The sequence below is a fragment of the Sapajus apella genome, unplaced genomic scaffold (genome assembly GCF_009761245.1).
Source record: "Sapajus apella isolate SASKATOON/1434 unplaced genomic scaffold, GSC_monkey_1.0 scaffold19, whole genome shotgun sequence".
Classification (NCBI taxonomy): Eukaryota; Metazoa; Chordata; class Mammalia; order Primates; family Cebidae; genus Sapajus; species Sapajus apella.
In genome coordinates, this window is record NW_022436959.1 from 6851309 (window position 1) to 6864154 (window position 12846).

Consider the following 12846-nt stretch of genomic DNA (forward strand, 5'->3'; position numbering starts at 1 on the left):
CTGCCGCTGCAGTCTTTCCCAGAATTCATTTCACCTGTTTGGAGACTGCTGTCTCTTTAGCACAATGCATTATTTTCTCAGAAAAAGATAAAGAAGAGAAAATGTAAATCAGTAGAAAGTAGAGGAGTGGTTGCTTGGGCAGAGGTTGGAATGAGAGTGAGATAAATTGAGCATGAGACTTCTTTTGGAGTGATGGAAATGTTCTAAAATTGGTTTGTGGGGTGGTTGCACAACTCTGTAAATATACTAAACATCATTGAACTGTACACTTAAAACAGGCTATTTTTAAGTAAACTATACCCAAATAAAGCTGTTAATTTTTTAAAAAGCATTAACTGTGTTTAACATTAAGCCATGAGCACGTCTACCCAAATGTGGGAGAAACAGCCTTGCTGAAAATGAGAAAACACGAGCAAATAGATCACAAGTTTGTTCAGAATTCCTTCAATTTTAATTGCAGGGGTAAAATCAGGCAGCCACTGAAGATAAAATACAGTCCCTGCGTGTAATCACAATGCTGTTTTCTTTTGTAAAGTGAACATGATAAGGGTTATTTTTTTATTAGCGCAAGTGGTCAAAGTTGTCAAAATTGTCCTCATTCCTCGATTGTCTCTTTTTTACCAGTCTCTTGCCCTTCAAACAGAGGATACCTGGCCTCCACATCGGCCCATGTGATGCTGCCATTAGCCAGGTCTCGAACTATACTCGGCAGCTCAGAGACCTAAAGACAAGGAAAGAGAAGCCAAGTATCAACCAACTTGTTCAGATTTTTAAGAAGAATCATCCTGAACTCAGAAAACCTTACACAGAGCCAAACAATGTCATGCCAGGCCTGGGTTCATGCTCTTCTTCTAGCCCACAATGCCCACCAGTTCCCCAGATAATTCAATCCTGCTAGAAAGCCTTTCCTAACTTTTCTAAATCTCCATGGCCTTGAAGTTACTTCATGTGTATTAAATTAAACTATTAGAACAAACAAGAGTCAGTCAAGTAACCTGTGTGAGGGAGTTACCTAAGACTTGCAAACTGGAGAGCCCCGACGAAGGAGGCTGCTACTCCTCAGCCAAAACCAAACACTGGCTGCCGCATAGCAATGGTTCTCACACTTCGAGAGCATGTCAGCATCATCTGAAGGTCTTGCTAAAACTAAAAAAGTTCTGCCTGCCCCCTTTGCCTCTGCACCCCTAGCTTCTGATGTGGTAGGTCTGGGGTAGAAGTTTGGCTTATCTCACACATTTCCAGGTGACACTAATGCTGCTGGTCTAGGAACCACACTTTGAGAACCACACCCAGATGGGGATATAGGTCCAGTGTAGCCATACATGGTCTGTAAAAAGTCAAGCCAGAAATCCACAACTTCTGGATTACACTATGAGCTCCTTCAGAAAAAAAGCAGTCTTTTGCTTCTGTTTTCCCTATTACTATCTGTATCAAGCTAGGCAAGGAACAAGCACTTGAAATACGTGCTCAAAGTTGATAAATTAGGCAAGCAGATGTCATTTAAAGCAGCCACTCTTTCCTTTCCCTTACCATCCACCCTTCCTCTTCTGTGCTTCTACCATCTCCATTACTGCCTTCCTATTGAGCAAAATTACTGAAACATGATTCACTGTTTTGAATATATCAACATGGAAAAGTCTGTACATACATATGTACACGTGTCTGTAAAAATAAAAGATTAAAATGTCTAACCCCTCCAAAAGCCTGCCAATAAAACTATGGCAACAAATTCTTGGGATCATATTTCTCTTACCCAATAAACAAACTATAAAAGCAAAGTGCTGGAGAATGAGCCCAGAGCAATACAAATGGTTATAAAATATTAGAGAAGTACTAATGGATATTTTCATAATTAAACCAGGGGTACTTGAGAATCTGGGCTCTGTCTGATACAAGCCATTCATTTTAATTACAAAGGAAAAAAAAAAGACAGGGAGCATAAACACATCAAAATCCAACACAAATCAGTAAGAAGCAGTACACATTTCTAAGGTTAAAAATGCCAAAGAGAAGACAAGATACCTCTGCTCTTATCTGCCGCATTGAGTCACGGTCCCTCAGAGTTGCAGTGTGGGGGGTCTTGTTCACTGTGTCAAAGTCAATGGTGACACCAAAAGCCACGCCAATCTCATCAGTCCTGGCATAGCGCCTTCCAATTGACCCAGAGGAATCATCTACTTTGTGAGACACTCCGTGCCGGGTCAGGGCTTCCGCTGTCCAAAATAAACAAAGTAAATTAAAAATAAAACAATGGAGTTAAGTCCAATGTCATCTAACTACTGTCTTACAAGCTCAGGAGACTTATAAAAGGGATCAGGACAAGAGACCAACAAGTTGAGTTGCAAGAGAAAGAAAATCCCAAAAGTTTCACAAATCCCTTGCAGGAATCCCAATTTTCACTCATACCTCCAATCTGATACAGCCGGAGATACCAGAGTAAGAGCCAAGGCGAGAAGGTGAGTCCCGACTCTATCACCTCTATTTGTATGGCTCTGGGCAGGTCAATGTATGCTTCCCATTTCCCAACTCTGAAATAAGTGGGATATGCCAGACGACCACTAGGCTTTCTTTCAGGGGTGTGGATTCTGTGGCTGTAGATCCACTAGGGTAACTACACTCCACTCGGGTGCCCTTGATCAACTGAGCACCAACTTCAGTATGAGAAGCAAATAATTTTTAAATCTAACTCCTGGGTCCTATCTTGACTCACTCAAATGCTGGAATAAAATATTTGAGCAAGCATACCTTCTCTCTTAGAAATAAGAGTACAGGCTAAAATCACATACTCTTTATAAAATCATTTATATTCTTTATTCAATCTATATTTTTATTGAAATAAATGATACATTTCCTAAAGTACAGTCTCCTTGATGCTATTCCCATGGAGTTTACCCAATTGAATTTGCTTACACAATTCCTTGACAAATGGCATGAATTCCTGGTTTTGGCTCAGTGGGAGGACGGAACATTTGAATGGAGCGACTACGGCAGGGAAACTGAAGAACTGGATGGTTTAAAAAAGAAAAAAATCCAAATATGTTAATTTGTAAATATCTAAATGTTAATATCCCAAATCAAAAGAGGTTAATATTCAGCAAATGTTCAAGCATAAAGTCACTACCGAAATGCCAGAAAACATGACATGAAAAGCAGTATGGCAAAAGAGAAGCAGGAGAACCAGCAATTTTTTGGTTCCACATAAAAGACTGTCTTTCTGTGGAGACTACCTAAATCATCAAACAAGTGGCAATGCCCCAAACCAAAAGTCCATTCTGTCTTTTAAGAGAAGAACCTATGAGCCTTAGAGACCAAGTGAAACAGAAAAGTTTAATTAGCTCACAAACATATGCCCAAAAGAAATAGTACAAAACAAAACAGATATTCCATATATCTACACTAAAAAGTATAGCGTTCTTAAACTGCCCCCGAAATAATTTCTGAGTAACTCAGAAATCAAAGAAAGCAAAAATAAGGCTGGGCACAGTGGCTCATACCTGAAATGCCAGCACTTTGGGAGGCTGAGGCAATTTTTCTCAAGAAGAATTGCTTGAGCCCAGGAATTCAGGACCAGCCAGGGCAACATGGCAAGCCCCCATCTCTACAAAAAATAAAAAATTAGCTGGGCATTGTGAGGAGCACCTGTGGTCCCAGCAACTAGGGAGGCTGATGCAGGATTGCTTGAGCCCAGAAGTTTTAAGGCTATAGTGAGCTGAGATCATGCCACCGCACTCCAGCTGAGCAAAAGAAGAGACCAAAAATAACCAAATAATAATAAAATAAGTGAAAATAAAAATATTCTGTGGAAAGAAAACCAATCTACAACTTTGTGTTGAAAATGGGAACTGAAGGCAGGTTCTTAAATACTTGTATAAAAGGTTCACTTTGAAGGCAAAAACACAGAATAAATTTGTCCCATAAAAATAATGAATGACACGGGTTCCAGATTAGCCTCTCACCCAAATTTCAATTAATCTTTAATGCCAGTGACTATCTCACTATAAGTAAGGCCTGTACTCCACCAATACAGGTGCCCACATCACAGAAGGTTCAGAATTCTATTCCCTTCCTCCATCTTGTGATAATTCTATTTAATCTAAGAGTAATAGGGACCTGCCTTTATAGAAAATTGATTTTTTAAATTTCACTAGCAATGTTTTTATACCAAATTTATAGGCAAATGGATTGAGGAACTAGGTGCTAATAATTTAGAAACATTTTTGGCTTCCCACAGCCTAATCAAATTTCTCTTCATGATGGGAATTCATGCAATTCATAAAACACTGTGACTAATTTATTCTTGTTTAGCCCTTACAAAATTTCTATTAAAGCTCTAGTTATATTAATATTGTTAGATTCAAAGGAACAGATAAAAGAATTTCTAAAACCTTTTTATTAGAAAAATAAGCAGAAAAGGCTTGAAGCAGACTTGACATCTAAAAAGAACACATGCAGTTATGTTTGTCATCATTTCTCAGAAAGAACTGAGCCTTGTTTGCGTACCTGGGGCCTAGCCCAGGTTCTTACAATCTGTTGAATGAATAGGGCTGCTCTTCAAGGTCAGGAAATGAAGATGTAACTTTAGGGCAGACAGTACAATACTAACTTCATTAGCTATGTATTACAATAGTGCGTCAGACATTTTAAAGTACTGGTGCCCAGAACTCACCAGTTCATTCTTCAAGGCTAAATGTCCTAGAAAGAACCACAGGGTTGATGGCCAACATTACGTACACTCAAGCTTTGGAATGGCAAAGTGAGTGAAGCTGTTTCTTTCAATTAACCTGACATATACAACCTCTCCTTTCTAGCCATTCTTCTGACTGGTTTTCCTAGTAATCTGCCCAGGAGTATAACTTCTGCAGGTAGAGGTAAGGTAAAAATGGTGAACTAAGGCAAGGAGATAAAGAGGAAGGCAAGGAGCAGTGATTCAGAAGCATCAGACCCAAAAGAAAATTTGTGGGTGCTGATGAAAATGTCTTATAAACTTCTAACTTCAGCAATACTTGAATGCTAGGAAAGGCTCTACCCCAGATAACTATTACCCCATTTATGATCTGTCAAGGTCCCACAGTGAAATCACCCAGGGTTCTTGTTTTCAAAAAAAACACCCAGATCCCTGGGTCTCAGACCTAGTGAATCAGCATATCCGGAGTAGAACCTAGGAATTCACATCCTTTCCCCAAAAGTACCCCAGACAATTTTATGCAGTTTGAGAGGGTTCCCTTTGGTACTTTACCAGAATAGATACAGCTTAGTGGTCTGGCCAAATTCTATGAGTCATCTCATCCTTCCCAATTTTCTGAAAACACAGCATATCCAGAAAGTACCATTCCTTCCATTGACATAATACAGATTGCTCCCCAACGTAATAGGTTGAGTCTCAGAATAGAGAGCACCAGGCAACTAAAACAATGGTTTCTAGAATAACTCACATATCCTAAAGCTCAAATGGTTTGTCTATAAATACTTAAGCAAAGATGAGTGTTAATAGCACTAGATTACAGTAATAACTAATTGATGATTCTAGAGTCTTATTAATATATTTCACAATGTAGTTCAGAAAATTTTTATTTTCTGACACTATAACAGCACATGTACACGAAAACTTACTGTTCTCTGTTCATCTCCTTCTCGTACATGGAATGTATGTTCAAACACCGTATACATGATCCTGCCCAGGCCAAAGGAGGGTTCAATTACATTCGGAACAACTTCTTCCACTGCAAAAGAGACAGAAATTCAATAACATTCTCTCAAATACCACAGAATGCATTTCAGATTCTCTCTAAACAATTATTAGCACAAAAAATGTCTCTATACTAGATGGATTTTGATCTCTGTATATCAGAATAAAGAAGCCAGAACATACCTAAAAACTATTTGCTGATAGGAAACATGCCTTTGAAGAGAAAGTTGGAGTGAAAAAAACCTTTCACCAAATTCTGTTTATACAGTGTAAAAATGAAACCTGAATTACCAGAATATTCCTTTACTGGTTGGCAAACTAAAAATAGCAGCAGCTACACTTTGTCTCTATTACCTGCCTCACCTACTCAGAAAGCATAAAAACTCTAAGCCTTTTTAAAAGATTTTGCTGAATTTAAAATCTACCACAGCTGGCAAAATTAACAAAACCAATTTCCACGCACATAAAGTATTACATGGTTTGTGTTTAACTTTTTAACTTGTTATCTTGATAAGAACTTGTTCAGAACAAAATTACTGGCATTGTATCACCAATGTTCTGGGGTCAGGAGGCCCTTAGGGAAGAGTTTAGTCAGAGAGCAGCACTCCATCAAAGACATCTTACAGAGGCCCACGGATCATCCTGTGGGTAAGACAACACCCACAGTATACACAGGAAATAATGATAATTATTACTTATTATTTGGAAAGGAGGAAGCACTGCTATGCACTGCCCAGGTCTAAGATAACTGGCCATAACCTTGGAGAGTTTATGTTTTATGGGAAATGAGATCACTGGTACCAAAAACTCACACATGTAGGGGAAAAGAAAGGCTGTTTCTTATGTCTATGATAAAAGGTAATATTTCAGAAACATGATTAAGGCATTTTCCCCTGATCCTTCTGTGGTATCTGAGTAACAGTGATGTGTAGCTCTGAACCAGCTGCCAGGATCATGGCTACAAAGCCCCAGAGCATGATGGAGAAACCCATGCTTACTCCTACCACTGCTCACTGAAGCCTGGCTACAAGACAGGTCAAGAACAAAAGGAAAGGCAGTCTCACTCTCTCCACTGGCAGTTGCTTCTCAAACATCCACTACTACCCTGTTTCCAGGAATTTCAATTCAGTGACAAATAAACTTCAGTAGCCTTCATATATGTTCCAAATTACTCACTGCCTAATTCCCAGAATTTGTTCTACAAAAAGCAATCATCTTCTTAACTTTTTTTTTTTTTTTTTTTGAGACGGAGTTTCGCTCTTGTTACCCAGGCTGGAGTGCAATGGCGCGATCTCGGCTCACCGCAACCTCCGCCTCCTGGGTTCAGGCAATTCTCCTGCCTCAGCCTCCTGAGTAGCTGGGATTACAGGCACGCGCCACCATGCCCAGCTAATTTTTGGTACTTTTAGTAGAGACGGGGTTTCACCTTGTTGACCAGGATGGTCTTGATCTCTTGACCTCGTGATCCACCCGCCTCGGCCTCCCAAAGTGCTGGGATTACAGGCTTGAGCCACCACGCCCGGCTCTTCTTAACTTTTAAAAAAGCATGAAATATCATTGATCTAAATGACTTTTTAACAAGTTATTTTGCCAAAAAGACAGGGAATGAGGGCCAGGTGTGGACACTCATGCCTGTAATCCCAGCAATTTGTGAGGCTAAGGCAGGCATGGACTGCTTGAGCCTAGGAGTTCAAGACCAGCCTGGGCAACATGGCAAAACCTCAACGCTACAAAAAATACAAAAATTAGTTGGGTGTGGTAGCTTGCGCCTGTAGTCCCAGCCAATTGGAAGGCTGAAGCAGGAGGAACGCTTCAGACTGGGAAGCAGGGGTTGTGCCACTGCACTCCAGCCTGAGTGACAGAGTGAGATCCTGTCTCAAACTTAACAATGAAAGCTTTAAGGAGCAATGCTTTTTATTTATTATTTTTACAAATTTACCATATAGTGTTTTCTGGAATCTCTTCACACTGACCATGTCTTTTGTTAACTGAAATGTTTTCCCTTCAGTTTCAACTGTAAATTCCCTACAAAGAAACAACACACATTTTGTATTAGTTCAAACAGGCACTCCACGCCTTAATTTGAAGGAATTTTGTAGACTGTTAAATTTTGATTTTTATAACTTGATCAACTCTCCAGGTATAATAAGTGACTTCAAATTTAAATTATTTCATAAAAAACCAAATTAAGTATTATTCTAACAATGGCACCAAAAAGTACTCTGAGGAGGCACCCCAAATTTTGACTAGTTTTATACAACTCCACAAGTGACTTAATGACAAATTCCTTTGGTTTTAAGATCAAGGTAAAATCAAAAACAACTTTTTAAAAATTCAGTTTCAGAATAATAACAACTTTGTCAGAAATAGGCCTGATAGTAAAAAAAAAAAAAAAAAAAAAAACAACGGTTCTCACCACTGTCCCAACAAATGTAAAAGTGAACCAGTATGCCAACTTAGAGAAGTCATTTTACAATCCAATACCCACACTATTTTCAAAATAAATTTTGACATTTATGTTGATGATGATCAGTTTAAAAGAAGTTTAATGTTTCTGTTTCATATGGCAATATAAAATATTACCCCCCCTCCAAAATTGTTGGCTGCCTTGTATTTGTGTCCTGAGACATGCCCATTCAGTTTCAGGTTATAAGAATTCACCTTTATAAAGAGCTTCATGTAATACCTGTATTTCAGCTTATGAGGTATTTCCTCACATTTTGAATATCAATTTGGATTTCTCTTGCCTCCCAAGCAATTGAGTGCTAGGATAGAGAGCCCTCATGTGGTTGTCTCAGAAGCTGGATAGTTGACATATGTTTTAACAGCATTTTGCTAGTTTTTACCTGTGATGATCTCATGCCTTATCTGACTGGTATTCACTGAATTATTCTGTTTTTACTATTCTGTCTGAAGTCTGTGTGTGCATGTATTAAAGGTTCCATCACATACACAATGCCATATGCATCCTCTCTGTGAGCACAGTCTAAGTATGTGGAAGTTAACAGCTATAAAAGAGTTGCAATTGGGTCAGGCATGGTGGTTCACGACTTTAATCCCAATATTTTGGGGGGCCAAGGCAGGTGGATCACCTGAAGTCAGGAGTTCAAGAACAACCTGGTCAACATGGTGAAACCCCGTCTCTACTAAATACAAAAAATTAGCTAGGCGTGCTGGTGCACACCTGTATGTAGTCCCAGGTATTCCAGAGGCTGAGGCAAGAGAATCGCTTGAACCTGGGAGGCAGAGGTTGCAGTTAGCCAAGATCACACCACTGCACTCCAGCCTGGGCGACAGAGTGAAACTCTATCTCAAAACAAACAAACAAAGAGTTGCAATTGGTAAGGAGACAGCCATTATTTGAGAATAATTAATAAGGCAAACTGTGTTTATGGATAATAATATTTAACTAGTAATATAACTTAGTCCATTTTAATGGGATTTGATATAGTTTTACTATATAAATGGATGTTAATTCTGGAAGAACAGAAATGTTTTTGAATTTTTCTGAAACATAATTATATCTTCAACTTGCAAGAGTTCATCTTTGTCCCATCTGTTGTTGTTCCTTTTCCTCTTTTCCCATCTTCTTGTGGAATATGTTTTCTTTTTCTACTTTATCTCCACTACTGGTTTATTAGTTACACCCCTTTTGTTTTTGTGTTTTTTTCCCCCAGGTGACTGCTTTAGAGTTCACTCTATGCATTTCTGCATTTTTTAACTTATCATAGTGTATCTTCAAATAACATTACACCATTTCACATATAATGTATATACCTTACAAGATTCTATTCTCAATTCTCTGCTCCCATCCTTTGTGCTATTGATAGCACACATTTTACTTCCACGATATAAATTCCATATTATTGTTTTTACTTTAAATACTCCATTATCTTTTAAAGAAATTAAGAGATGAGAAAAAAATGTCATTTATATTTACGCACAGACTTATCATTTCTAGATCTCTTAAGTTCTCTGGGTAGATCTAAACTTTCATTCTTCTGCCTGAAGAAGTTCCTTTAACAATTCTCATAGTGGAAGTCTGCTGGCAACGCACTTTCAGAGCCCTGGATTGTCTAAAACAGGGGTGTTCAATCTTTTGGCTTCCCTGGGCCACACTGGAAGAACTGTCTTGGACTGCCCATAAAATACACTAACACTAATGACAGCTGATGAGCAAAGAAAAAAAAAATTACAAAAAAACACCTCATAATGTTTTCTGAAAGTTTACAATTTGTGTTGGGCAGCATCCAAAGCCATCCTGGGCTACACGCAGCCCACGGGACGCAGGTTGGACAAGTTTGGTCTTAAAGTATTTCCTCCTCATTTCTGAAATATTTTTTTGCTGGGCATAGGAATTTTGTCTTAAAGCACTTTAAAAGATTTGATTCCATTATATTGTGATCTACATGGCTTTTGATATGAATTCTAATCATTCTTGTATGCGTTTGTTTTTATGTAATGAGTCTTTTCCCCCCTAGCTGTTTAAAGGTTCTTTCCTTCATCCCTGGTTTTCAGTTATTTGATTCTCACATCTTCATGTGGTCATCTTGTGTTTATCCTGCTTGAGGCTAAGCTTCTTGAATCTGTAATTTTAGAGTTTTCATCAAATTTGGAAAATTTCCGGCTACTGTATAATGTTTTTTCTATACACCCTCTCTAGGACTCTCAATTACACATGCGTTAGACTCCCTGATACTGTCCCACTGGACACTTTTTTCCCAGTCTCTTTTTTTCTATGCTTCATTTTAGATAGTTTTTAACTGCTATGTCTTTAAGTCCAATGACCTTTCTTCTATAATGTTTAATCTACTGTTAATCCCATCCAGTGAAATTTTCATTTGAGATATTACCACTAAATGTTCCATGTTGTTTATATACATATACACATGTATTTTTCCATTTCTCACCTCCTATGTTCATGTCTTCCTTTTAAACCCTTGAGTACACGAAGCATATTTATAATAACTGCTTTAACATCCTTATGTATTTACTGTATCATGTTTGTTTTATCTGGGTGTTTCCTTCAACTGACTTTTCCTGCTTTTTCAAATATATAGTAATTTTTATTGTTTGTCAGACATTGTAAATTTTACATTGTGTAGTGCCAGATTTTGTTGTATTCTTTAAAGGCTTTTCACTATTGTTTATATTTCTGTTTACACAATTACATAGAGTATTCTAAACCTCCAAAAAGGAAAAGTGACCTGAGAAACAGTAGATGTAGTTTCTAACCTTTCCTCAGCCTGGCCGGACAAGTCTCTTTGTTTAAGAAAGTTATTAGGAAAAAAATCTTTATACTGTTTCAAATCTTTTTTTCCAGGCTATCATGCCAAAATCCCAGCAGACGTCCTTCAAATGCAGCCAAGATACACTACTTATCTGCAAAAAATCTTAAGAAATTAATCTCACCCTAACTTTCAGAGCCTGGCAGAAGACATAACTGACTGGAGCCCATGGAAGAGTAAACATCTTAAATCTTACCCTTTCTCATTCAGCAGCATCTCTATTTCTGTAATGTAGCACTCATCACAAACGGCAAGATACTCCATCACCAGTTTTGCATCCTTCTTATACGCCTTACCAATTGCTCCCTTGTTGGGTTCAAACTGAACAACATTGACAGTTTTGTATGAAGTAGTCAAGGAATCCAAAACTACAGCACTGCCTCAATATTTCAGAAAATGATCCTAAGAACAATCAATCATCAACTTAAAATCATCCCAGCATTTATTAGTACTTCCAGATCCTGTTTATGCTGATTTCAAGGCAAGATGAAACACCTGTCCACAAAATCATTTGGCCAAATCTTACCCAAAATTAACACTGTCAAGAGAAACTTTTCCAGCTACAGTGAGAAAAAGAAGATATTACCTAATCAGCAATGGCTCAACCCACAGCATAAATTCCTTCTTGATAAGAATTTATGTCTAAAATGCTCAAAACAAAATTTCGTGTTACTGACCTACCCCTAAGACATCAGCTAGTAAAGAAAGGAAATTACAGCCTAGTAAAGAAAGAAAATTTCTACTTTGCTGATTTTCAGACCAAGTGAGCTAAATTATCATTTCATCTACTATCAAATGGTACTAAATTAACGGAAAAAGCTTTCACCGGTACCTTGTATTTAAAGAGCATCTAGGGAGGTGCAGGTGTGAAGTGCATTTTGGAAACAGCTGAGAAAATCTATTAACACTCTCAAAGCTATTTGGAGCATTTTTCTGAATATGCTTCTTTTAAAGACCAATCTTTAGTGGGCACACATCAGACTACAAGTACAGAAAACAGGAAAGGAACGAAAGAATAGGTAAAATAATAGGTTTAAACAAATGTTACCATGATATCTAAAACATCTCCATTTATCCATAGAACAAGGTACTTGTACGTTAGCAAGATGTTTGCTTATACATTAGCAAACTTGGACTTATACATTAGCAAGATGTTCACACTTTGGTCCTGAGTTTTTGGAATGACCAGAAAGGATATGGGTTCCTTCAGAGGTTTCTCAGCTACAAGCGGGACTTTGGTGGCTCGTGAATGACAGGAGAGGTCATAACAGGAACGATCAGCACATCCAACAATCTCAATCCAACCCTAAAAAGATATCATCAATAAAAACATTACTTACTTATTATTATTTACATTGGGTTCATTCACAAACGCATTGAGATTATAACCCTTTCATATATTCAAGGATAATGATTATAAAATCTCCATCAAATTTTATAAATATTTGAAATGGGAATAGTCTCATATATCAGGCAGCTAATAAGCCTATAAAATATAATTCACACTGATCTAGGTGTGATGGCCCATGCCTGTAATCACAGCTACTTGGGAGGCTGAGGTGGGAGGATCACTTGAGGCCAGGAGTTTGAGACCAATCTGGGCAACACAGTGAGACCCCCATCTTAAAAAAAAAAAGAAAGAGGCCGGGCGCAGTGGCTCACGCCTGTAATCCCAGCACTTTGGGAGGCCGAGGCGGGTGGATCACGAGGTCAAGAGATCGAGACCATCCTGGTCAACATGGTGAAACCCCGTCTCTACTAAAACTACAAAAAATTAGCTGGGCATGGTGGCGCGTGCCTGCAGTCCCAGCTACTTAGGAGGCTGAGGCAGGAGAATTGCCTGAACCCAGGAGGCGGAGGTTGCGGTGAGCC

The 12846-nt window shown here is 38.4% G+C and overlaps 1 protein-coding gene across 1 annotated transcript in view; it reads right to left on the reverse strand.

Moving 5' to 3' along the window:
- Window positions 1-428: 428 nt before the first annotated feature.
- GARS1 (glycyl-tRNA synthetase 1) overlaps window positions 429-12846 on the reverse strand; it is a 39740-nt gene continuing 27322 nt past the window's right edge. Inside the window, exons 11-17 of the mRNA XM_032286883.1 lie at window positions 12173-12280; window positions 11171-11316; window positions 7626-7711; window positions 5611-5720; window positions 2911-3004; window positions 2023-2213; window positions 429-721 (exon numbers count right to left, since the gene is read on the reverse strand). Coding sequence (XP_032142774.1) covers window positions 596-721; window positions 2023-2213; window positions 2911-3004; window positions 5611-5720; window positions 7626-7711; window positions 11171-11316; window positions 12173-12280 — 861 coding nt within the window. The 3' untranslated portion in view covers window positions 429-595. The remainder of the gene's footprint in view (window positions 722-2022; window positions 2214-2910; window positions 3005-5610; window positions 5721-7625; window positions 7712-11170; window positions 11317-12172; window positions 12281-12846) is intronic.